The sequence below is a fragment of the Salmo salar genome, chromosome 14 (genome assembly GCF_965601325.2).
Source record: "Salmo salar chromosome 14, fSalSal1, whole genome shotgun sequence".
In the NCBI taxonomy this organism is placed as follows: Eukaryota; Metazoa; Chordata; class Actinopteri; order Salmoniformes; family Salmonidae; genus Salmo; species Salmo salar.
Window position 1 is genome coordinate 109,193,468 of NC_138304.1, and position 26,670 is coordinate 109,220,137.

General features: G+C 49.2%; 2 protein-coding genes across 3 annotated transcripts in view; one reads left to right on the forward strand and one right to left on the reverse strand.

Moving 5' to 3' along the window:
* Nucleotides 1-4,426: 4,426 nt before the first annotated feature.
* On the forward strand, nt 4,427-21,784 carry psmg2 (proteasome (prosome, macropain) assembly chaperone 2). 2 transcript variants are annotated; one of them, XM_082961386.1, is made up of 8 exons: nt 4,427-4,621; nt 4,761-4,935; nt 10,739-10,797; nt 12,252-12,370; nt 12,573-12,746; nt 14,442-14,562; nt 21,024-21,083; nt 21,136-21,784. In XM_082961386.1, the coding sequence occupies exons 1-8, from the start codon at nt 4,562-4,564 to the stop codon at nt 21,154-21,156; spliced, it is 789 nt and encodes a 262-aa protein (XP_082817512.1). In that variant the 5' UTR covers nt 4,427-4,561; the 3' UTR covers nt 21,157-21,784. The 2 variants fall into 2 exon arrangements, with proteins under 2 accessions (XP_082817512.1, XP_045551110.1); XM_045695154.2 differs by lacking the exons at nt 14,442-14,562; nt 21,024-21,083; nt 21,136-21,784 and adding an exon at nt 13,562-14,025.
* A 4,127-nt stretch (nt 21,785-25,911) lies between these two features.
* ptpn2b (protein tyrosine phosphatase non-receptor type 2b) overlaps nt 25,912-26,670 on the reverse strand; it is a 31,747-nt gene continuing 30,988 nt past the window's right edge. Inside the window, exon 10 of the mRNA XM_014143264.3 lies at nt 25,912-26,068. Within this exon, the coding sequence (XP_013998739.1) occupies nt 26,047-26,068 (22 nt within the window). The 3' untranslated portion in view covers nt 25,912-26,046. The remainder of the gene's footprint in view (nt 26,069-26,670) is intronic.

The window sequence follows — 26,670 nt, forward strand, 5'->3', positions numbered from 1 at the left end:
GTGCAACTAAAGTTTTCTTTAAGTAAACAGAAACCTCCCTCACAAATGTAGTTTCCATCCAAAACACACATATAGGGGGGTCCTGATCAAATCACAACTTCTACGCTTCCACAGAATCTGTAGTTATAGAGGAGGTCACAAGAACACTCTTCTGAATGTGGTATAGATGTCGTTTAAGTCTGCATTCTAGTGTGTTTTGTGTCTCTTCAATATTGAGTTTATGATCAACAAGAACACTCTTCTCAGCCTTAAGGCCCAACTGGCGACTCCAGGCGGTTCCTGAGAGAGGTTAAGGCTGAGGTCAATCGGACCTTCCAGACCCACGGAACAGACTGTATCAGGTACAGAGGGATAACCCTGTGGTTCTGAGGCTCTGGTGTGGTTCAACTCTGAACTTAAATCTCCTTTTCAACAGGCTCAGAATGATTGTGAGGCCTTGAAAAATGTCAGGGTAATCTCAGGCTACAGGAGAAATAAGAACCTTAAGGACACTCTAGTCCATTCAAGCCTGAAAAATAAGAAACTGATATAGAATAAATATTTTACTCAAACAAAGTTTCTGTCCAATATATTTGGGCTTGGGGGCTCCAATCAGGCATAAAATCCAACTGGATACTGGAAATGTGGTTTTTGTGATAGAGTGCCTTGTTGATCATAAACTCAATATTGAAGAGACACAAAACACACTAGAATGCAGACTTAAACGACATCTATACCACATTCAGAAGGGTGATAGATCCACTATGTTGTATGTCCACTTTTGGCCTCATACAGAGAAGAACCTTATAATTCTTGGCCTGGAGACCAATATGGGGTGGAGGAAAACTCAAAGACAGATGCATTAGAACAGTAGGAACCATGAATCCTCTCTAGGCCTCATAGGGGGAACACTAAGTCATCCAGTAATTTGTCTCCATCTTGTGGCTGTTTTAGACAAGTGGAGTCTGGGATTTGTGAATTGGTTTAGGATAAAGCTGCAGATCCTATCGTGATGATTATTAACATCATTATTAATGAGCTGGATCCTTGTATAATTATGTATTATAAATGGTGTGATGGAAACCATTCTTTATATACCTTTTTTTAGTTTAAATGTGAATATTTATAGGAATTGAAATGTTCTGCCTCTTTTAGGGATTGAAAGCACTTCTGATTCATCATTCTTATTTAATACATGTTGGTGTGTTTCTAAATATACATGTATAGGTATTGTAGCTATCACCTGCCTAGTATATAGACCTTTCCTTTTGATGGACTGTTGTCTTGGAACTATTCTAACCCTGACCATTCCTGAGGCCTGAGTCCTAACCTGCCCGGCAACCTGCCCGGCAACTATACCGAACCCTACTCATTCCTGAGGCCTGAGTCCTAACCTGCCCGGCAACCTGCCCGGCAACTATACCGAACCCTACTCATTCCTGAGGCCTGAGTCCTAACCTGCCCGGCAACCTGCCCGGCAACTATACCGAACCCTACTCATTCCTGAGGCCTGAGTCCTAACCTTACCCTGCCTGGCTACTATACCGAACCCTACTCATTCCTGAGGCCTGAGTCCTAACCTGCCCGGCAACCTGCCCGGCTACTATACCGAACCCTACTCATTCCTGAGGCCTGAGTCCTAACCTGCCCGGCAACCTGCCTGGCTACTATACCGAACCCTACTCATTCCTGAGGACTGAGTCTTAACCTGCCCGGCAACCTGCCCGGCAACTATACCGAACCCTACTCATTCCTGAGGCCTGAGTCCTAACCTGCCCGGCAACCTGCCCGGCAACTATACCGAACCCTACTCATTCCTGAGGCCTGAGTCCTAACCTGCCCGGCAACCTGCCCGGCTACTATACCGAACCCTACTCATTCCTGAGGCCTGAGTCCTAACCTGCCCGGCAACCTGCCCGGCAACTATACCGAACCCTACTCATTCCTGAGGCCTGAGTCCTAACCTGCCCGGCAACCTGCCTGGCTACTATACCGAACCTTTGGGGGTAGAAGCTGCTGAGGAGCCTTTTGGTCCTAGACTTGGCGCTCCGGTACCGCTTGCCGTGCAGTAGCAGAGAAGACAGTCTATAACTTGGGTGACTGGAGTCTCTGACAATTTTATGGGCTTTCCTCTGACACCGCCTATTGTATAGGTCCTGGATGGCAGGATGCTTGGGCCCAGTGATGTACTGGGCCGTACGCACTACCCTCTGTAGCGCCTTACAGTCAGATGGCGAGCAGTTGCCATACCAGGCGGTGATGCAACTGGTCAGGATGCTCTTGATGGTGCAGCTGTAGAACCTTTTCAGGATCTGGGGACGCATGACGAATCTTTTCAGTCTCCAGAGGGGGAAAAGGTTTTGTCGTGCCCCCTTCAGGACTGTCTTGGTATGTTTGGACCATGATAGTTTGTTGGTGATGTGGACACCAATGGAACTTGAAGCTCTCGACCCGCTCCACTACAGCCCCGTCAATGTTAATGGGGGCCTGTTCGGACTGCCTTTTCCTGTAGTCCACGATCAGCTCCTTTGCTGTGTGTGTGTGTGTGTGTGTGTGTGTGTGTGTGTGTGTGTGTGTGTGTGTGCTCAGTGAACCAATGAAACCCAACTGAAGATTACCTCTTCACTTAAACCTAACCCTCTACTCATCAGCCTTAAACCTAACCCTCTACCCATCAGCCTTAAACCTAACCCTCCACTCATCAGCCTTAAAACTAACCCTCTACTCATCAGCCTTAAACCTAACCCTCTACCCATCAGCCTTAAACCTAACCCTCCACTCATCAGCCTTAAAACTAACCCTCTACTCATCAGCCTTAAACCTAACCCTCTACCCATCAGCCTTAAACCTAACCCTCCACTCATCAGCCTTAAACCTAACCCTCTACTCATCAGCCTTAAACCTAACCCTCTACCCATCAGCCTTAAACCTAGCCCTTCACTCATCAGCCTTAAAACTAACCCTCTACTCATCAGCCTTAAACCTAACCCTCTACCCATCAGCCTTAAACCTAACCCTCCACTCATCAGCCTTAAAACTAACCCTCCACTCATCAGCCTTTAACCTAACCCTCTACACATCAGCCTTAAACCTAACCCTCTACTCATCAGCCTTAAACCTAACCCTCCACTCATCAGCCTTAAACCTAACCCTCTACTCATCAGCCTTAAACCTAACCCTCTACTCATCAGCCTTAAACCTAACCCTCTACTCATCAGCCTTAAACCTAACCCTCTACTCATCAGCCTTAAACCTAACCCTCCACTCATCAGCCTTAAACCTAACCCTCCACTCATCAGCCTTAAACCTAACCCTCTACTCATCAGCCTTAAACCTAACCCTCCACTCATCAGCCTTAAACCTAACCCTCCACTCATCAGCCTTAAACCTAACCCTCTACTCATCAGCCTTAAACCTAACCCTCCACTCATCAGCCTTAAACCTAACCCTCCACTCATCAGCCTTAAACCTAACCCTCTACTCATCAGCCTTAAACCTAACCCTCCACTCATCAGCCTTAAACCTAACCCTCCACTCATCAGCCTTAAACCTAACCCTCCACTTATGAGCCTTAAACCTAACCCTCCACTCATCAGCCTTAAACCTAACCCTCCACTCATCAGCCTTAAACCCAACCCTCTACTCATCAGCCTTAAACCTAACCCTCCACTCATCAGCCTTAAACCTAACCCTCCACTCATCAGCCTTAAACCTAACCCTCCACTCATCAGCCTTAAACCCAACCCTCTACTCAAATTTTAAAAACAAGAATATGGTCTGCTTTGCTTAATATAAGATATTTTAAATGATTTATACATTTACTTTTGATACTTAAGTATATTTAAAAACAAATACTTTTAGACTTTTACTCAAGTAGTATTTTACTGTCTGACTTTCACTTTTATTTGAGTAACTTTCTATTAAGGTATCTATACTTTTACTCAAGTATGACATTGCGTACTTTTCCCACGACTGTCTGATGGTATAGCATAGGACATATACACTTTTATCAAATAAAATACACATTATTCAAGTACATATTACTGTACCCGTGCAGTATAACGTCTGAAAGCTAAAGACATGTTGTGTGTTGATGGGCAACATTTTAAAACATTAATTAACTTTCTTCCAAGCACGATGACAAACTACAAAGAGAGGAGGACACTGATAACATTTACAGACGGTACTTTGCGGGAGTTGTATATCTATTTCTGCAGAAAGGTTCATCTTAGCGACGCGGCTAAAAATAGGCGACCGCCAGAGTCCCCTTTCAGACACAAATAATATCTCCCTCATTCTTTTATTTTAAGACTTTTATTGGAACTTTTAATGAAGGTATAAATAAATATGGAAGTTTATTTTTGTCAAATCTTATAAATATATTTAAAATGTTGACTTCTATTGCAGTACAACAATATTTTTATTCAGGCATCTGATAACGCATCAACATCGACGCCATCTATGTTCTTAAAGGCCCATTTCCAGCTTGCAAGAAGCGAAAGTAAATGGGAATTTCTTACAACCAAAATACTCTGAGAGTGGTTGACTGAACAGTAATTAAGTTGTTTAACTCTCAACACACATGATGTTTGTCGCGGCAGAAAACACCCCAACGTCTTTTAAAGACTTTACCCTGATTATGGTGAGTCGGCGGACATGCTTCCTCTGTATTTATGCTCTATCATTGTGTCTAATTGGGTTCAACGTGTGCTGCACGCTTCTACTACAGTGTCTATTCTACTGTATTGTATCTAACCAGATGTCACATTGTCTGTCTACAGCCAGCAATCTCTGTTGGAAATGTGGGGCAACTGGCAGTGGACCTGATTGTTTCTACGCTCAACATGTGTCGAGTCGGATACATCCACACTGACTGTCTCATCCCTATGGCAGGGAACAACCCTTATGCTACATTCACCCCCGAGAACGCCAACGACCTCAGTACCAATGCAGAAGGTACACTAAATATACAAAACAGTGGAGGCTGGTGGGAGGAGATATAGGAGGACAGGCATATTGTTATGGCTGGAATGGAAAGATATTAAACATGGAAACCACATGTTGACTCTGTTCCATTCCAGCCAAAACAATGTGCCTGTCCTCCTATAGCTCCTCCCACCAGCCTCCGCTGATTCAAAAATATGTGGACACCCCTTCGAATTGTAGATTTGGCCATTTCAGGCACTATAAAATTGGGCACACAGCCATGCAATCTCCATAGACAAACATTGGCAGTAAACTGGCCTTACTGAAGAGCTCAGTGACTTTCAATGTGGCACCGTCATAGGATGCCACCTTTCCAACAAGTCAGTTAATCACATTTCTGCCCTGCTACATCTGCCCTGTCCCGGAGCGTAGTGGCCAACCTGTCCCGGAGCGTCCCGGAGCGTAGTGACTATCTGTCCCGGAGCGTAGTGACTATCTGTCCCGGAGCGTAGTGACCATCTGTCCCGGAGCGTAGTGACCATCTGTCCCGGAGCGTAGTGACCATCTGTCCTGGAGCGTAGTGACCATCTGTCCCGGAGCGTAGTTGGCACCTGTCCCGGAGCGTAGTGGCCACCTGTCCCGGAGCGTAGTGGGCACCTGTCCCGGAGCGTAGTGGGCACCTGTCCCGGAGCGTAGTGGCTTACCTGTCCCGGAGCGTAGTGGGCACCTGTCCCGGAGCGTAGTGGCCAACCTGTCCCGGAGCGTCCCGGAGCGTAGTGGCCCACTGTCCCGGAGCGTAGTGGCCCACTGTCCCGGAGCGTAGTGTCCCACTGTCCCGGAGCGTAGTGGCCCACTGTCCCGGAGCGTAGTGGGCACCTGTCCCGGAGCGTAGTGGGCACCTGTCCCGGAGCGTAGTGGGCACCTGTCCCGGAGCGTAGTGGGCACCTGTCCCGGAGCGTAGTGGCTTACCTGTCCCGGAGCGTAGTGGCCATTTCAGGCACTATAAAATCGGGCACACAGCCATGCAATCTCCATAGACAAACATTGGCAGTAAACTGGCCTTACTGAAGAGCTCAGTGACTTTCAATGTGGCACCGTCATAGGATGCCACCTTTCCAACAAGTCAGTTAATCACATTTCTGCCCTGCTACATCTGCCCTGGTCAACTGCATCCCACTGCTGGCTTGCTTCTGAAGCTAAGCAGGGTTGGTCCTGGTCAGGCCCTGGATGGGAGACCAGATGCTGCTGGTGTTGGAGGGCCAGTAGGAGGCACCCTTTCCTCTGGTCTAAAGAAATATCCCAGTGCCCCAGGGCAGTGATTGGGGACATTGCCCTGTGTAGGGTGCCGTCTTTTAGATGGTATGTTAAACGGGTGTCCTGACTCTCTGTGGTCACGGAAGATCCCTTAGCACTTATCGTAAGAGCCCGGTGTCCTGGCTAAATTCCCAATCTGGCCCTCATACCATCATGACCACCTAATCATCCCCAGTTTACAATTGGCTCCTTCATCCCCCTCCTCTCCCCTGTAACTATTCCTCAGGTTGTTGCTGTAAATGAAAATGTGTTCTCAGTCAACTTACCTGGTAAAATAACGGTTAAATAAATAAAAAGTGCTATTATTGTGAAGTGGAAATGTCTAGGAGCAACAACGGCTCAGCGGCGATGTGGTAGGCCACAACTTCCACCGAGTGGTGAAGCCGGTAAAAATTGTCTGTCATCGGTTGCAAACCTCCCTACCGAGTTCCAAACTGCCTCTGAAAGCAACGGCAGCACAATAACTTTTCATCAGGAAAAGCGTCCCGGAGCGTCCCGGAGCGTAGTGCACCTGTCCCGGAGCGTAGTGCCACCTGTCCCGGAGCGTCCCGGAGTGTAGTGCCACCTGTCCCGGAGCGTCCCGGAGCGTAGTGCCACCTGTCCCGGAGCGTAGTGTCCCACCTGTCCCGGAGCGTAGTGTCCACCTGTCCCGGAGCGTAGTGTCTCCCGGAGCGTAGTGTCCCCCTGTCCCGGAGTGTAGTGTCCCGGAGCGTAGTGTCCCCCTGTCCCGGAGCGTAGTGCCACCTGTCCCGGAGCGTAGTGTCCTACCTGTCCCGGAGCGTAGTGTCTCCCGGAGCGTAGTGGTCCACCTGTCCCGGAGCGTAGTGGTCCACCTGTCCCGGAGCGTAGGGGTACACCTGTCCCGGAGCGTAGTGGTCCACCTGTCCCGGAGCGTAGTGTCCCCCTGTCCCGGAGCGTAGTGTCCCCCTGTCCCGGAGCGTAGTGTCCCCCTGTCCCGGAGCGTAGTGTCCCCCTGTCCCGGAGCGTAGTGTCCCCCTGTCCCGGAGCGTAGTGTCCCCCTGTCCCGGAGCGTAGTGTCCCCCTGTCCCGGAGCGTAGTGTCCCCCTGTCCCGGAGCGTAGTGTCCCCCTGTCCCGGAGCGTAGTGTCCCACCTGTCCTGGAGCGTAGTGGCCTACCTGTCCTGGAGCGTAGTGGGCACCTGTCCCGGAGCGTAGTGGCTTACCTGTCCCGGAGCGTAGTGGGCACCTGTCCCGGAGCGTCGTGGCCAACCTGTCCCCGGAGCGTTCCGGAGCGTAGTGGCCCACTGTCCCGGAGCGTAGTGGCCCACTGTCCCGGAGCGTAGTGGGCACCTGTCCCGGAGCGTAGTGGGCACCTGTCCCGGAGCGTAGTGGGCACCTGTCCCGGAGCGTAGTGGGCACCTGTCCCGGAGCGTAGTGGCTTACCTGTCCCGGAGCGTAGTGGCTTACCTGTCCCGGAGCGTAGTGGCTTACCTGTCCCGGAGCGTAGTGGCTTACCTGTCCCGGAGCGTAGTGGCTTACCTGTCCCGGAGCGTAGTGGCTTACCTGTCCCGGAGCGTAGTGGCTTACCTGTCCCGGAGCGTAGTGGCCACCTGTCCCGGAGCGTAGTGGCCAACCTGTCCCGGAGCGTCCCGGAGCGTAGTGGCCCACTGTCCCGGAGCGTAGTGGCTTACCTGTCCCGGAGCGTAGTGGCTTACCTGTCCCGGAGCGTAGTGGCTTACCTGTCCCGGAGCGTAGTGGCTTACCTGTCCCGGAGCGTAGTGGCCACCTGTCCCGGAGCGTAGTGGCCACCTGTCCCGGAGCGTAGTGGCCAACCTGTCCCGGAGCGTCCCGGAGCGTAGTGGCCCACTGTCCCGGAGCGTAGTGGCCACCTGTCCCGGAGCGTAGTGGCCACCTGTCCCGGAGCGTAGTGGCCAACCTGTCCCGGAGCGTCCCGGAGCGTAGTGGCCACCTGTCCCGGAGCGTAGTGGCTTACCTGTCCCGGAGCGTAGTGGCTTACCTGTCCCGGAGCGTAGTGGCTTACCTGTCCCGGAGCGTAGTGGGCACCTGTCCCGGAGCGTAGTGGGCACCTGTCCCGGAGCGTAGTGGGCACCTGTCCCGGAGCGTAGTGGCTTACCTGTCCCGGAGCGTAGTGGGTACCTGTCCCGGAGCGTAGTGGCCAACCTGTCCCGGAGCGTCCCGGAGCGTAGTGGCCCACTGTCCCGGAGCGTAGTGGCTCACCTGTCCCGGAGCGTAGTGGCTCACCTGTCCCGGAGCGTAGTGACCATCTGTCCCGGAGCGTAGTGGTCACCTGTCCCGGAGCGTAGTGGCCCACATGTCCCGGAGCGTAGTTTGTCCCTGTCCCGGAGCGTAGTGTCCCCCTGTCCCGGAGCGTAGTGTCTCCCTGTCCCGGAGCGTAGTGTCTCCCTGTCCCGGAGCGTAGTGTCCCCCTGTCCCGGAGCGTAGTGTCCCCCTGTCCCGGAGCGTAGTGTCCCCCTGTCCCGGAGCGTAGTGTCTCCCTGTCCCGGAGCGTAGTGTCCCCCTGTCCCGGAGCGTAGTGTCCCCCTGTCCCGGAGCGTAGTGTCCCCCTGTCCCGGAGCGTAGTGTCCCCCTGTCCCGGAGCGTAGTGGTCCCCTGTCCCGGAGCGTAGTGGTCCCCCTGTCCCGGAGCGTAGTGGTCCCCCTGTCCCGGAGCGTAGTGTCCCCCTGTCCCGGAGCGTAGTGTCCCCCTGTCCCGGAGCGTAGTGTCCCCCCTGTCCCGGAGCGTAGTGTCCCCCCTGTCCCGGAGCGTAGTGTCCCCCTGTCCCGGAGCGTAGTGTCCCCCTGTCCCGGAGCGTAGTGTCCCCCTGTCCCGGAGCGTAGTGTCCCCCCTGTCCCGGAGCGTAGTGTCTCACCTGTCCCGGAGCGTAGTGGGCCACCTGTCCCGGAGCGTAGTGGGCCAAATGTCCCGGAGCGTAGTGGGCCACCTGTCCCGGAGCGTAGTGGGCCAAATGTCCCGGAGCGTAGTGGGCCACCGGTCCCGGAGCGTAGTGGCCAACCTGTCCCGGAGCGTAGTGGCACCTGTCCCGGAGCGTAGTGGCCAACCTGTCCCGGAGCGTCCCGGAGCGTAGTGGCCAACCTGTCCCGGAGCGTAGTGGCCAACCTGTCCCGGAGCGTAGTGGCCAACCTGTCCCGGAGCGTAGTGGCCAACCTGTCCCGGAGCGTAGTGGCCAACCTGTCCCGGAGCGTAGTGGCCAACCTGTCCCGGAGCGTAGTGGCCAACCTGTCCCGGAGCGTAGTGGGCAACCTGTCCCGGAGCGTAGTGGGCAACCTGTCCCGGAGCGTAGTGGGCAACCTGTCCCGGAGCGTAGTGGGCAACCTGTCCCGGAGCGTAGTGGCCAACCTGTCCCGGAGCGTAGTGGGCCAACCTGTCCCGGAGCGTAGTGGGCCAACCTGTCCCGGAGCGTAGTGGGCCAACCTGTCCCGGAGCGTAGTGGCCAACCTGTCCCGGAGCGTAGTGGCCAACCTGTCCCGGAGCGTAGTGGCCAACCTGTCCCGGAGCGTAGTGGCCCAACTTGTCCCGGAGCGTAGTGGGCCAACTTGTCCCGGAGCGTAGTGGCCTACCTGTCCCGGAGCGTAGTGGCCTACCTGTCCCGGAGCGTAGTGGCCTACCTGTCCCGGAGCGTAGTGGCCCACTGTCCCGGAGCGTAGTAACCCTGTCCCGGAGCGTAGTGTCTCCCTGTCCCGAAGCGTAGTGCTACCTGTAAAGGTGGGAATAACGGTCTGGGGCTGTTTTTCATGGTTTGGGCCGTTAGTTCCAGTGAAGGGAAATATTAACGCTACAGCATTTAATTTACATTGTAGGTGATTCGGTTCTTCCAACTTTGTGGCAACAATTTGGAGAAGGCCCTTTCCTGTTTCAGCATGACAATGCCCCCATGCACAAAGCGAGGTCCATACAGAAATGGTTTGTCAAGATTGGTGTGGAAGAACTTGACTGGCCTGCAGATAGCCCTGACCTCAACCCCATCAAACATCTTTGTGATGACTTGGAATGCTGTCTGCGAGCCAGTCCTAATCACCCAACATCAGTGCCCGACCTCAGTAATGCTCTTGTGGCTGAGTGAAAGTAAGTCCCCGCAGCAATATTCCAAAGTCTAGTGGAAAGCCTTCCCAGAAGAGTGGAGACTGTTATAGACGCAAAGGGTGGACCAACTCTCTATTGGGGCTCCCGAGTGGCGCAGCGGTCTAAGGCACTGCATCTCAGTGTTAGAGGCGTCACTACAGATCCTGGTTCGATTTCAGGCTGTATCACATCCGGCTGTGATTGGGAGTCCCGTAGGGCGGCGCACAATTGGCCCAGCGTTGTCCGGGTTTGGCCGGAGCAGGCCGTCCATTATAAATAAGAATTTGTTCTTAACTGACTAGTTAAATTAAAAACAAGCAGGTGTCCACATACTTTTGGTCTTGTAGTGAAATAGGGTAGTTGTCTATGTAACACTGTACTGTTAATGATCATAATATACAATAGTCATCGCTTCAGTCACATTGACATGGAATGAGATTCTCTCCTCTCTTGAACAGTGTACTCTTCTCCAGAGTTGAGGTTGGCAGTTCTTCAGATCAGAACCCCAATTATCCAGGTAACGTAACAGGTTGGCTTCATTTAACCCATTCTATTTGTAACAGAGTTAAGAATGTACCATAATCCTTAAAGGGGAAGCTCAACCAAAAACACTTCTGGTCCCTTTATAACACTTGTCTGGCTGTTTGTCAGTACCCCAGACCGTTTTTAGGGTCATTGTTTGAGTATTTAGATTTCTGTATTTTTATATCAACATGCTGAATTTCTAAAATCACCTAAAATGCTTTGAATACGGTGTATTTATTGTTACATAAATAAAGATTGGTGTCTCAGCATTGAATTGCCAAATAAATGTGTTTTAATGTAAAAATTATTTAAAAAACAAAGACCTATTTTGTGCGCAAAGGTCTTCCATATAAATCTGTAATCTGGTAAAAACTCTCATGGTTCTAAAATGGATAATTATAGGAGGCGGGACGAAGGAGCGTCTTACTATTGGTCTTCAAGAAAGGAAATCAGAACGAAAGGAAGTTAACAAAGATGGTAGCTAGCTAGGCTAGCGGTTAGTAGTCTGAAGTAAAGTAAGGCTAGGCTAGCGGTTAGTAGCCTGAAGTAAAGTAAGGCTAGCTAGGCTAGCGGTTAGTAGCCTGAAGTAAAGTAAGGCTAGCTAGGCTAGCGGTTAGTAGCCTGAAGTAAAGTAAGGCTAGCTAGGCTAGCGGTTAGTAGCCTGAAGTAAAGTAAGGCTAGGCTAGCGGTTAGTAGCCTGAAGTAAAGTAAGGCTAGCTAGGCTAGCGGTTAGTAGTCTGAAGTAAAGTAAGGCTAGCTAGGCTAGCGGTTAGTAGTCTGAAGTAAAGTAAGGCTAGCTAGGCTAGCGGTTAGTAGCCTGAAGTAAAGTAAGGCTAGGCTAGCGGTTAGTAGTCTGAAGTAAAGTAAGGCTAGCTAGGCTAGCGGTTAGTAGCCTGAAGTAAAGTAAGGCTAGCTAGGCTAGCGGTTAGTAGCCTGAAGTAAAGTAAGGCTAGCTAGGCTAGCGGTTAGTAGCCTGAAGTAAAGTAAGGCTAGCTAGGCTAGCGGTTAGTAGCCTGAAGTAAAGTAAGGCTAGCTAGGCTAGCGGTTAGTAGTCTGAAGTAAAGTAAGGCTAGCTAGAGAACAGGGGTTGAGGGAACAGGGGTTGAGGGAACAGGGGTTGAGGGAACAGGGGTTGAGGGAACAGGGGTTGAGGGAACAGGGGTTGAGGGAACAGGGGTTGAGGGAACAGGGGTTGAGGGAACAGTGGAGGATGAGAAGCTGCTCACTGACATTGGTTTCACATGGATATGGTTATGCTGTCCAGTTTACGGTTATGCTGTCCAGTTTACGGTTATGCTGTCCAGTTTACGGTTATGCTGTCCAGTTTACGGTTATGCTGTCCAGTTTACGGTTATGCTGTCCAGTTTATGGTTATGCTGTCCAGTTTACGGTTAACTTGGGAGAGGAGAACTCTTTTTACTATCATATAGGTCCTTTCTGTTGCAGACAAAGTCCAAGAAGTTCTGTAAGCTGATGGTGTCTTGGATCAAAGCCAGCGGTTTCTCCAGAACTGTAGTACTGTCCAGCAGTCATGCTTACCAGAGGGATGACCAACAGCTACTGGGGTACACAACTGCTACCTACCAAAATTACTATATTCAACTAGACTTTTTTTCCATTTCATTTGTCACATGAATATATTGAGTGCATAGCAGAGAGCTCTGACTGACCAAATCCGACATAAAATATATAAAAAGTATTTCGATATCACTGTCCGTGTTCCAATATTCCACCAATGAACACGAAAGATGAAACCCTTGCTTGCAGCACTCCCCTGCGTTACCTGCAGACTCCCTCCATGCAGAAGGTGACTGGCGACCGGCTGAAGGAGATGGAGTGGAGGGAGATGGAGACGGTATCGACCTTCCCTGGAGTTACTGACTCAGAGCGGCGCCTCTACATACCTGGAGGGGGCGCCACTAAACGCCTCTTCACTGACAGGTACAGGACAGACTGACTGGGGTGTAGGTAGAGTCACCTCTGAACACTGATACGGGACCATATTGGTTTTTACCAATATGATGGTTAGGAGTGGGGCTAAGGCTGATTCTAGGTCTGGATACGGGGACAACTTCTCTTCTACCTTGAACTACAGGGGATGGGTTAGTGGGTGGTCGTAGACATTAGACATTACAGGCTATATCATCCTCACACGTGCAGTGTGGAACGTTGAACGCTACGTCTGATAAAGAGGAATATGCTTACCTTGCACAAAAAGTTCACTTAGGTGCACTATGCAGAAATCACCATTTCCTGGTTGTTAAAATTCTAATAGTTGTCATGTTTTCAGTTTGTGTCAAAACAAGCGAGTCTAGTTTAGAGAATCACTGTACCATCTAAACCGCTGTGAAATAGCTTTTCCATAACCATATTGTATTTTCAGATGTTTGAGGCTGGTTTACCGAACAGAAAGTAAAAGACACAAAAACTACATTTAAGAATGGGAAGTATAATATCTGCCGTGTCTTAGACTGGCTTTCAATGAGAATGACAAATGTATAACTCATGTGGATTTGGTTGGTCGCCCAAAAAGTTACGTATTGTGGCTTTAAGGTTTTCTCCATGTTGGCTCTCTGTTCCAGCTGGGCTGAGGACATTCCTCTCCATTTTGGCTCTGTTCCAGCTGGGCTGAGGACATTCCTCTCCATGGTGTTGTCTCTGTGTTCCAGCTGGGCTGAGGACATTCCTCTCCATGTTGTCTGTGTTCCAGCTGGGCTGAGGACATTCCTCTCCATGGTGTTGTCTCTCTGTTCCAGCTGTGCTGAGGACATTCCTCTCCATGTTGTCTCTCTGTTCCAGCTGTGCTGAGGACATTCCTCTCCATGGTGTTGTCTCTGTGTTCCAGCTGGGCTGAGGACATTCCTCTCCATGTTGTCTGTGTTCCAGCTGGGCTGAGGACATTCCTCTCCATGGTGTTGTCTCTGTGTTCCAGCTGTGCTGAGGACATTCCTCTCCATGTTGTCTCTCTGTTCCAGCTGTGCTGAGGACATTCCTCTCCATGTTGTCTCTGTGTTCCAGCTGTGCTGAGGACATTCCTCTCCATGTTGTCTCTCTGTTCCAGCTGTGCTGAGGACATTCCTCTCCATGTTGTCTCTGTGTTCCAGCTGGGCTGAGGACATTCCTCTCCATGGTGTTGTCTCTGTGTTCCAGCTGGGCTGAGGACATTCCTCTCCATGGTGTTGTCTCTGTGTTCCAGCTGGGCTGAGGACATTCCTCTCCAGGTGTTGCTCTGTGTTCCAGCTGGGCTGAGGACATTCCTCTCCATGTTGTCTCTCTGTTCCAGCTGGGCTGAGGACATTCCTCTCCATGTTGTCTGTGTTCCAGCTGTGCTGAGGACATTCTCTCCATGTTGTCTCTCTGTTCCAGCTGGGCTGATGACATTCCTCTCCATGTCGTCTCTGTGTTCCAGCTGTGCTGAGGACATTCCTCTCCATGGTGTTGTCTCTGTGTTCCAGCTGTGCTGAGGACATTCCTCTCCATGGTGTTGTCTCTGTGTTCCAGCTGTGCTGAGGACATTCCTCTCCATGGTGTTGTCTCTGTGTTCCAGCTGGGCTGAGGACATTCCTCTCCATGTTGTCGTCTCTGTGTTCCAGCTGTGCTGAGGACATTCCTCTCCATGTTGTCTCTCTGTTCCAGCTGTGCTGAGGACATTCCTCTGGCGGTGGTGCTGATCTTCTGCTCTGAAGGAGACAACATCCCAGATGCCTTCACTCTCCTGAACCACCTCAACACCTGGCTCCACCTAGTGGACCCTCCTGTAAGTGCTACCGTATGACTACAGCCAGATGGTGTTATGGTTGCTTGTGTATTTACATTTGAGTTATTTAGCAGACACTCCTATCCAGAGCAACTTAGTCAGTGCATTCAACTAAGTTAAGGAGGGAAAAACAAGTACATGTCACATTCATTGCAAGTTCACCCTTTGAAATAGTCACTATCAGCAGACTCATTTTATTTGTCACGTGCCGAATATAACCGGTGTGGACGTTATTGGGAAATGCCGAATATAACCGGTGTAGACGTTACTGGGAAATGCCGAATATAACCGGTGTGGACGTTACTGGGAAATGCCGAATATAACCGGTGTAGACGCTACTGGGAAATACCGAATATAACCGGTGTAGACGCTACTGGGAAATGCCGAATATAACCGGTGTAGACGCTACTGGGAAATGCCGAATATAACCGGTGTAGACGCTACTGGGAAATGCCGAATATAACCGGTGTAGACGTTATTGGGAAATGCCGAATATAACCGGTGTGGACGTTACTGGGAAATGCCGAATATAACCGGTGTGGACGTTACTGGGAAATGCCGAATATAACCGGTGTGGACGTTACTGGGAAATGCCGAATATAACCGGTGTGGACGCTACTGGGAAATGCCGAATATAACCGGTGTGGACGTTACTGGGAAATGCCGAATATAACCGGTGTGGACGTTACTGGGAAATGCCGAATATAACCGGTGTGGACGTTACTGGGAAATGCCGAATATAACCGGTGTGGACGTTACTGGGAAATGCCGAATATAACCGGTGTGGACGTTACTGGGAAATGCCGAATATAACCGGTGTGGACGCTACTGGGAAATGCCGAATATAACCGGTGTGGACGTTACTGGGAAATGCCGAATATAACCGGTGTGGACGTTACTGGGAAATGCCGAATATAACCGGTGTGGACGTTACTGGGAAATGCCGAATATAACCGGTGTAGACGCTACTGGGAAATGCCGAATATAACCGGTGTAGACGCTACCGGGAAATCCTTACTTATGAGCCCCTAACCAACAATGCAGAGTAAAAAAAAAAAAGTTAAACATCTGCTAAATAAACTAAAGTAAAAATAGACAATACAATAACGAGGCTATATACTGTGGGTACCGTTACCGAGTCAATGTACAGGTTAGTTGAGGTAATATGTACATGTAGGTAGCGGTAAAGTGACTATGCATAGATAATACAATGCTGCCACCTGTTTATGTCAATGTACGGTATGTGCGTGTGGCGTCAGTATGCCTGTGTGCTGGAGTATCAGTGTAGTGGGTTAGTCCAGTCAGTGTACATCAAGCCTGTGCTGGAGTCCCAGAAATAAGCAGAATAAAATAAGGGGGTCAATGTAAATAGTCTGATGGCTTGGGGGTAAGAAGCTGTTCAGCAGTCTGATGGCTTGGGGGTAAGAAGCTGTTCAGCAGTCTGGTGGCTTGGGGGTAGAAGCTGTTCAGCAGTCTGATGGCTTGGGGGTAAGAAGCTGTTCAGCAGTCTGGTGGCTTGGGGGTAGAAGCTGTTCAGCAGTCTGATGGCTTGGGGGTAAGAAGCTGTTCAGCAGTCTGATGGCTTGGGGGTAAGAAGCTGTTCAGCAGTCTGATGGCTTGGGGGTAAGAAGCTGTTCAGCAGTCTGATGGCTTGGGGGTAGAAGCTGTTCAGCAGTCTGATGGCTTGGGGGTAGAAGCTGTTCAGCAGTCTGATGGCTTGGGGGTAGAAGCTGTTCAGCAGTCTGGTGGCTTGGGGGTAGAAGCTGTTCAGCAGTCTGATGGCTTGGGGGTGGAAGCTGTTCAGCAGTCTGATGGCTTGGGGGTAGAAGCTGTTCAGCAGCCTGATGGCTTGGGGGTAGAAGCTGTTCAGCAGTCTGGTGGCTTGGGGGTAGAAGCTGTTCAGCAGTCTGGTGGCTTGGGGGTAGAAGCTGTTCAGCAGCCTGATGGCTTGGGGGTAGAAGCTGTTCAGCAGTCTGGTGGCTTGGGGGTAGAAGCTGTTCAGCAGTCTGGTGGCTTGGGGGTAGAAGCTGTTCAGCAGCCTGGTGGCTTGGGGGTAGAAGCTGTTCAGCAGTCTGATGGCTTGGGGGTAGAAGCTGTTCAGCAGTCTGATGGCTTGGGGGTAGAAGCTGTTCAGCAGCCTGGTGGCTTGGGGGTAGAAGCTGTTCAGCAGCCTGGTGGCTTGGGGGTAGAAGCTGTTCAGCAGTCTGGTGGCTTGGGGGTAGAAGCTGTTCAGCAGTCTGATGGCTTGGGGGTAGAAGCTGTTCAGCAGTCTGATGGCTTGGGGGTAGAAGCTGTTCAGCAGTCTGATGGCTTGGCGGTAGAAGCTGTTCAGCAGTCTGATGGCTTGGCGGTAGAAGCTGTTCAGCAGTCTGGTGGCTTGGGGGGGTAGAAGCTGTTCAGCAGTCTGATGGCTGGGGGGTAGAAGCTGTTTAGCAGTCTGATGGCTTGGGGGTAGAAGTTGTTCAGCAGTCTGGTGGCTTGGGGGGTAGAAGCTGTTCAGCAGTCTGATGGCTGGGGGGTAGAAGCTGTTTAGGAGCCTTTTGGTCCCAGACTTGGCGCTTAGGTACCGCTTGCTGTGCGGTAGTAGAGAGAACAGTCTATGACTTGGGTGGATGGAGTCTTTGACAATTTTTAGGGCCTTCCTCTGACACCGCCTGGTGTAGAGGTCCTGAATGGCAGGAAGATTGGCCCCAGTGATGTACTGGGCCGTACGCACTACCCTCTGTAGCGCCTTGTGGTGGGATGCTGAGCAGTTGCCACACCAGGTGGTGAAGCAACCAGTCAGGATGCTCTCGATGGTGCAGCTGTAGAACTTTTTGAGGATCTGAGGACCCATGCCAAATCTTTTCAGCCTCCTGAGGGGGAATAGGTGTGGTCGTGTCAACTTCACAACTATGTTGGTGTGTTCACCAAGGAACTTGAAGGTTTCGACATGCTCGATTTCACTACAGCCCCGTCGACGTGAATGGGGGCGTGCCCTCCTTTTCCTGTAATCCACGATCAGCTCCTTTGTCTTTCTCATGTTGAGGGAGAGGTGGTTGTCCTGGCATCACATTGCCAGGTCTCTGACCTCCCCCCTATAGGCTGTCTCATCGTTATCAGGCCTACCTCCGTCGTGTTGTCGGCAAACTTAATGATGGTGTTGGAGTCTTGCGTGGCTGTGGGAGGTACAGGGGGGGACTGAGCACGCATCCCTGAGAGGCCCTCGTGTTGAGGGTCAGTGTGGTGGATGTGTTGTTGCCTACCCTTACCACCTGGGGGTGGTCCGTCAGGAAGTCCAGGATCCAGTAGCACAGGAAGGTGTTTAGTCCCAGGGTCCTTAGCTTAGTGATGAGCTTTGTGGGCACTATGGTGTTGAACGCTGAGCTGTAGTCAATGAACAGCATTCCCTCGTAGGTGTTCCTTTTTCGAGGTGGGAAAGGGCAGTGTGGAGTGCAATAGAGATTGATTCATCTGTGGATCTGTTTGGGCGGTATGCAAATTGGAGTGGTCCATGGTGTCTGGGATGATGGTGTTGATGTGAGCTATGACCAGCCTTTCAAAGCATTTCATGGCTACAGATGTGAGTCCTACAGTGCGATAGTCATTTAGACAGGTGACCTTGGCGTTCTTGGGCACAGGCACTACGTTAGTCTGCTTGAAACATGTAGGTATTACAGACTCCGACAGGGGAGGGTGAAAATGTTAGTGAAGACACTTGCCAGCTGGTCACCGCATGCTCTGAGTACGCGTCCTGGTAATTTACATTTTAGTCATTTAGCAGACACTCGTATCCAGAGCGACTTACAGTAGTGAATGCATACATTTCATACATTTTTTCGTACTGGTACCCCGTGGGAATCGAACCCACAACCCTGGCGTTGCAAATATCATGCTCTACCAACTGAGCCACACGTAATCAGATCATCTGGCCCTGCGACCTTGTGAATGTTAACCTCTATGGGCTAGGTGGGACGCTAGCGTGCCACCCGTGGTGCACTCCATCAACAGCAGGTGCATTTCAAGAGCGGCAAATTTGAATCCAAATAAATGTCAAAATTCAAATTTTTCAAACATACAACTATTTTACACCCTTTGAAAGATAAACATCTCCTTAATCTAACCACGTTTTACGATTTCAAAAAGGTTTTACGGCGAAAGCATAAATTTAGAGTATGTTAGGACAGTACATTTACAAGAGTTGTGTGTAATGTTTTGTCAAGTCAAAGACAGGGTCACCAAAACCATAAAACCAGCTAAAATGATGCACTAACCTTTTACAATCTCCATCAGATGACACTCCTAGGACATTATGTTAGACAATGCATGCATTTTTTGTTCTATCAAGTTCATATTTATATCCAAAAACAGCGTTTTACTATGGCATTGATGTTGAGGAAATCGTTTCCCTCCAATAACCGGCAGTCAAGTCAGCGTCACAAATTAAATAATTAAAATTAGAAAACATTGGTAAAATATTATATTGTCATTTAAAGAATTATAGATTTACATCTCTTGAACGCAATCAACTTGCCAGATTTAAAAATAACCTTACTGGGAAATCACACTTTGCAATAATCTGAGCACTGCGCCCAGAAAAATACGCGTTGCGATACAGACTAGACGTCATGTTGGGGAGATCTAAAATCGAAAATACTATGTAAATAATCCATTACCTTTGATTCTCTTCATCAGATGTCACTTCCAGGTATCACAGGTCCATAACGAATGTAGTTTTGTTCAAAAAAGCTCATCATTTATGTCCAAAAATCTCCGTCTTGTTAGCACATGATCTAAGCCAGCCGGACTTCTCGTCATGAACGAGGGGAAAAAATATATTTACGTTCGTTCAAACATGTCAAACGTTGTATAGCATAAATCATTAGGGCCTTTTTTAACCAGAACATGAATAATATTCAAGGTGGACGAATGCATACTCTTTTATAACGTATTGGAACGAGGGTACCCAACATGAACTCGCGCGCCAGGTGTCTAATGGGACATCATCGTTCCATGGCTCTTGTTCGGTCAGATCTCCCTCCAGAAGACTCAAAACACTTTGTAAAGGCTGGTGACATCTAGTGGAAGCAATAGGAAGTGCCAAAATATTCCTCAGCCCCTGTGTTTTTCAATGGGATAGGTTTAAAGTCAATATAACACATCAGGTATCCACTTCCTGTCAGAAAATGTCTCAGGGTTTTGCCTGCCAAATGATTTCTGTTATACTCACAGACACCATTCAAACAGTTTTAGAAACTTTAGAGTGTTTTCTATCCATATATAATAAGTATATGCATATTCTAGTTACCGGGTAGGATTAGTAACCAGATTAAATCGGGTACATTTTTTTTATCCAGACGTGCAAATGCTGCCCCCTAGCCCTAACAGGTTAACCTGTTTAAAAGGTCTTACTCCCATTTGGCTACAGAGGGCGTGATCAAACAGTCGTCCGGAACAGCTGGTGCTCTCACGCATGGTTCAGTGTTTCTTGCCTCGACGCATGGAAGGCATTTAGCGCCTGTTAAGCTTGCTTCACTGGGCAGCTCTTTGTTGGGTTTCCCTTGGTAATCCATGATAGTTTGCCCTGTCACATCCGGCGAGCGTCAGTCGATGTAGTACAATTTGATCTTAGTCCTGTATTGATGCTTTGCCTGTTTGATGGTTCGTCGGATGGCATAGCGGGATTTCTTATTAGCGTCCGGATTAGTGTCCCGCTCCTTGAAAGTGGCATCTTTTAGTGCCGTGCGGATGTTGCCTGTAATCCATGGCTTCTGGTTGGGATATGTACGTACAGTCACTGTGGGGGCGAGGTCGTCGATGCACTTATTGATGAAGCCGGTGACTGATGTGGTGTACTCCTCAATGCCATCGAACCGCTTCCGTATTGAGCACATCACTGGTACTTCCTTTAAGTTTTTGCCTGTAAGCAGGAATCAGGAGGATAGTTATGGTCAGACTTGCCAAATGGCGGGTGAGGGAGAGTTTCTCTGTGTGGGAGTAAAGGTGAACGATATTTAAAATAAAAAATTAACTATCTAGTTGCACGTGACATGCTGGTAGAAATGACGTATAACACATTTCAGTTTCTCTGAATTAAAATCCCCGGCTCTAGGAGCACTGCATCTGGGTCAGCATTTTTTTGTTTGCTTATGCCCTTATTCAGCCCGTTGGTGGTAAATAGACAGCTACAAAGAATATAGATAAACTCTGTTGGTAAATAGTGTGGTCTACAGTTTATCATGAGGTACTCTACCTCAGGCGAGCAAAACCTTGAGACTTCCTTTATATTAGAGATTGTTCACCAGCTGTTGACAGACACACACACCACCCCCTCCCTGATCTTACAGGAGGCTGCTGTTCTGTCTTGCCGAGGCACAGAAAAAACAGCTAACTGTATATTATCCATGTCGTTGTTCAGCCGCGACTCTGAAACACAGGATATTAGTTATTCATGTCCCGTTTATACATTCCATCCTTCATAGGCCCAGACGCAGCCAAGGTGGAGGATACCAGCATCGTGGAGGCTTCTCTTTGGCAGTGGAATCCCCCCTGCACTCTTCTAAATCACCCAGTGGCATTAAATCACCCAGTGGCATCCCCCCTGCACTCTTCTAAATCACCCAGTGGCATCCCCCCTGCACTCTCCTAAATCACCCAGTGGCATCCCCCCTGCACTCTCCTAAATCACCCAGTGGAATCTCCCCTTCCCCAACGCTCCTAAATCACCCAGTGGCATCCCCCCTGCACTCTCCTAAATCACCCAGTGGCATCCCCCCTGCACTCTCCTAAATCACCCAGTGGCATCCCCCCTGCACTCTCCTAAATCACCCAGTGGCATCCCCCCTGCACTCTCCTAAATCAACCAGTGGAATCTCCCCTTCCCCAACTCTCCTAAATCACCCAGTGGAATCTCCCCTTCCCCAACGCTCCTAAATCACCCAGTGGAATCTCCCCTTCCCCAACGCTCCTAAATCACCCAGTGGAATCTCCCCTTCCCCAACGCTCCTAAATCACCCAGTGGAATCTCCCCTTCCCCAACTCTCTCTTCAATCCCCCCCCCCCCAGAGATTGGGGACTCGACCCAGATTATAGATGGGTCTGAATGCTTAGGAAATGGATAACACCATCTTTGGTGTTATGAGTCCAGGTTTATAGACCTGAAGTGTGCCTAGTGTTTGTCATTACCTACCCTGGTGATGAGAATCAATATTTACTGTCTGGTTATTAAAAGTATTAAATCATCTCTGGTGTCCAGTGTCAGTTAATGCAAGCTTTGTAGAGAATGTGTGCCCTTATAAGGGCACTACTTTTGACCTGGTCTATAGGGAATATGGTGCCATTTGGTACATAACCTTTGTTCATTCATGAAGCTGGTGTTGACACCCTCCATGAAAAATGATACAACAAATAGGTTGGAGAAAAAAAAGAGATTCATTGGCCTTGGTTCATTTTCTGTGAAGAACATGTAAAATAACACATTTTCATGGAGTGTACATTTGATATTGTGTGGGTGAAAACAAGTCAAATGAAACCGGCTTGCTGTGTGCTTTCACTGTCTCCTTCCTCCCTGGGCCTGCTGTTTCAAAATAGCACCAACAACCTGCCTCCCTCTTTACCCTTCGTGTAGTTTCTCACACGCACTACAACGTCTTGCAGAAACCTGCACAATGTTATTACAATACATTTTTTGATACATTGTAAAAAAAAAGGCAGTATTTTCCCCACTCTACATTACATTTTACATTTTAGTCATTTAGCAGACGCTCTTATCCAGAGCGACTTACAGTAGTGAATGCATACATTTCATACAATTTCATACATTTTTTTTTATTTTTTATATATTTTTTTTCTGTGCTGGCCCCCCGTGGGAATCGAACCCACAACCCTGGTGTTGCAAACACCATGCTCTACCAACTGAGCTACAGGGAAGTTATTTGCTGTACCATTGCCAGGTACAGCAAATAAGTAGCTTTGCATGTGTAGCTCCTTAATCATGGCAGAAATCATCTCTACTCAAGAGGGCAGAGAGAAGCTAGTGTGGAAGGAGCATCTTCCACTTTGGAAGATGAAGAAATTGAATGGTCTTCTTCCCCAAGGAATGAGCCACCCTGCACGGCTGCCAATGTGATAAGGATGCGCCCAGGGCCGACGCAGATGACTGTTACTCAGGGGCGAAAAGCTGATATCAACTTTGGGGGGTACAATTACATGAAATGTTCCCCCCTGGGATTTCCACCCCTGCAGTTTCTCATGTTCAGGACATAGTCTTCTTTTGAACTGTTCATCCCAGACACCATCCAGAAAATCATTCTGCACTAATTTGGAGGGAAGGTGTGTTTTTGGTGAGAGATGGAACAAACCCATTTATATGCGTACTTTGGGATTATTACCCATGCTGGTGTTTTCAGATCCAATGGGGAATCCACAGAATCCCTGTGAGATGCAGAAACTGGTACATAGAGAATTTATTTCCAGGATTATGCGCTTCGCTAACCGAGACACCAGACCAGCTCGGCGGCAGAGAGACGAACTAGCTGCGATCAGATCAGTGTGGGACAAGTGGGTGGACCGCCTTCCCCTGTTTTACAACCCTGGTCCCAACGTTACTGTTGATGAGCAGCTTATGCCATTTAGGGGCCCCTTCATGCAGTACATACCGTCTAAACCCGCAAAATATGGGATCACGAGCTGGGCTACCTGTGATGCTGCTTCATCATATGTGTGGAACTTGCAAGTGTATTCGGGGAATCCAGATGGAGGAACCCCTGAGAAGAACCAAGGGATGTGGGTTGTCCTGGATGTGACACAGGGACTCCGTGGTCACAACATTACGTGATATAACTTGTTTACTTCACACAAGCTGGGACAGGAGCTCCTCAAGAGGAAACTGACGATGGTAGGAACAGTATGGAAAAACAAGCCAGAGCTCCCACCTCAGCTGTTGAATACACAGAGAAGACCTATCAATTCCTCTGTTTGTGTTCACGGTCGACTCGTCTCTAATATCCTACGTGCCAAAGAAAGGCAAAAATGTGGAACTCATGAGTACGCTGCATAGGGATGGGATAATCTGTGGCCAGGAACATCAAAAAACCAGAAATCATAATGGATGACAATGCCACAAAAGGAGACAAGCTGGTGACTGGCTACAGCTGCAGAAGAAGAACCCTACGCTGGCCGCTTGTGATAATCTTGGACATCTCGGCGTACTACGCGTTTGAACCCAGATTGGAACAGAGGGAAGCTCCAGAGACAGCTCTTTCTCCAGGAGCTGGGCAAGGCCTTGGTTAGACCTCAAATCCAGAGGAGGAAACATCCCAAGGACCCCAGCTTCTGCAGCCATCAGTAGGAAGATTCAGGAAGCTGGCGTCCCATCTGCCCGACCCACAGAACCAACTCCAATACAGGAAGTGTGAGTGATGTTGTTGCATGTGGGTATGTGACTCCCTACCTTGGCCTGATGGAACTATATATGTGAGTGAGATGTTAGTAAAATTCCTGAACAAAGTGTATCATTCTAGATTGCAGCCGGTAGCAACAACGAGAAGCGCTGCGATGTGTGTGGACCCAAGAAGGACAGGAAGACACAGTAAACATGCATCAAGTGCAATAAATACATTTGCAACACACACACAGTAAAACTCGGTCCCTCATGTGGTGTATAGACCAGCCTTAATGTCCGTTCAATGGGGATCATTTATCATTTCCATAATATACTGTATGTAAACTTTGTCGTTCAGTTCAAAGCAATAAACATCAATAGGGATGAAAACCTGGTTTCATTTATATTTGTTCCACCCATGTCTTGCTTGTAACTGATCTAAGCATTTTGGCCTAAATTGTTCTGGCTGTGTTCTAAAAACCCACTAATGTTGTGAATCCATCAGACGGGTGAATAACAAACAAGGGTTAAGAGAAAGGACTTGGCTACTGAGTTCTGGGCAGCATTGTAACCCGATACAGTCTTAAGATTGCAGAGTTTATGGGAAAAGACAGCGTTGGAATTCACTGATGCATGCAGGGTAAGCCAAGGTGTTTTCCAGATTCTGTTGCTAAGGAGTTTGGTCATGGATGTGAACGTTACTAAAACCCTTGAGTGTAGTCTGATGGTTGAAATTTAAACAAGCTAGTTGCTGCGTAGCCCAGCAATACAATTCAACTTAAAACAAAGTCAAAGGGTATTAAGCCATTTAAGGAAACTAGATAAAACCAGTTTATTCTTAGATTACACTTTTACATAAAGGAATTGTATACTTGACAATTCAAAAGAAACTGGTCATGAAATGTTGTTTTTGTCTTTTAAACCAAATACAATGCCTGTTTCCATTTTTGTACAATGAAAAATATTTTTCCACTTCTTAAAAAGTACAGTATGTACATCATGGAAACATTACATGTCACTCAACTCCTGTCCTCAGACATGGTAGGACATTTCAAGTCATTTCTTATAAAAAAATATAACATTTCATTTTGCCCTCTGAAAACACATGAACAGCATTACAGATTGGCAATGCATAGCAGGCCTAGTTCAGATCTCTGCCTTTTCAACTTAGATGCAAAGCAAAATAGAATGGACAACGTAAGAAGAGGTTAAAACAACCAAACTGGTGATGCATTATTGTGACTCCATTCCACTACGGGGTAGCGGAGGACGTCATAGCTGGTGTTTTAGAGGGGGGATAAAGAGGGAGGGGGAGAGAGGATATAGAGAGAGAGGGGGATATAGAGAGGGAGGGAGGGAGGGGGATATGGAGAGAGGGAGGGGGGTTATAGGGGGAGAGAGAGGGGGTTATAGGGGGAGAGAGAGGGGGATATAGGGGGAGGGAGGTTATAGAGAGAGGGAGGGGGAGAGAGGGGGATATAGGGGGAGGGAGGGGGTTATAGGGAGAGAGAGGGAGGGGGGTTATAGGGGGAGGGAGGGGGCTTATAGAGGGAGGGAGGGGGGTTATGGGGGAGGGAGGGAGGGGGGTTATAGGGGGAGGGGGGGGAGGGCTATAGAGAGTGGATAGAGAGGGAGGGGGGTTATAGAGAGAGGGAGGGAGGGGGGTTATAGGGGGAGGGAGGGAGGGGGGTTATAGGGGGAGGGAGGGAGGGGGGTTATAGAGAGAGAGAGGGAGGGAGGGGGGTTATAGAGGGAGGGAGGGGGGATATAGAGAGGGGATAGAGAGGGAGGGGGGTTATAGAGGGAGGGAGGGGGGTTATAGAGAGAGGTAGGGGGGTTATAGGGGGAGGGGGGGTTATAGAGAGAGGGAGGGGGGTTATAGAGAGAGGTAGGGGGGATATAGAGGGAGGGGTGGGGGGTTATAGGGGGAGGGAGGGGGGTTATAGAGGGAGGGAGGGGGGTTATAGGGGAGGGGGGGGGGTTATAGAGGGAGGGGGGGGTTATAGAGGGAGGGGGGGGGTTATAGAGGGAGAGAGGGGGGTTATAGGGGGAGGGGGGGGGGGGGGGATTCCTGTCAGCGTCATCTCAGCAGCCAGATCAGGAGGCGGCTGGGGTGGAGTCAGTTAGTGGTCGCTGGTTCTCGGCCTGTCACAACACAGAGAGGATGGGAATGGGGAAAGATGGCCATTTCAGAACACAATATAAGGACATACCATTTAACAGACCACAAGAACAGATGTACTGCATGTAAGAACAGATGTACTGCATGTAAGAACAGATGTACTGCATGTAAGAACAGATGTACTGCATGTAAGAACAGATGTACTGCATGTAGGAACAGATGTACTGCATGTAAGAACAGATGTACTGCATGTAAGAACAGATGTACTGCATGTAAGAACAGATGTACTGCATGTAGGAACAGATGTACTGCATGTAGGAACAGATGTACTGCATGTAAGAACAGATGTACTGCATGTAAGAACAGATGTACTGCATGTAAGAACAGATGTACTGCATGTAAGAACAGATGTACTGCATGTAAGAACAGATGTACTGCATGTAAGAACAGATGTACTGCATGTAAGAACAGATGTACTGCATGTAAGAACAATGCCTGGTTTAGTTTCACAACCCCAGACGGCTGTGCTTCCAGGTGATGTAACTCTGGGATTAAAAGGAGAGAGTCCTGTTAAAACTAACCAGGTAGTCGTTCTATAGCCTGGTTTCAGATCGGTTGATGGACT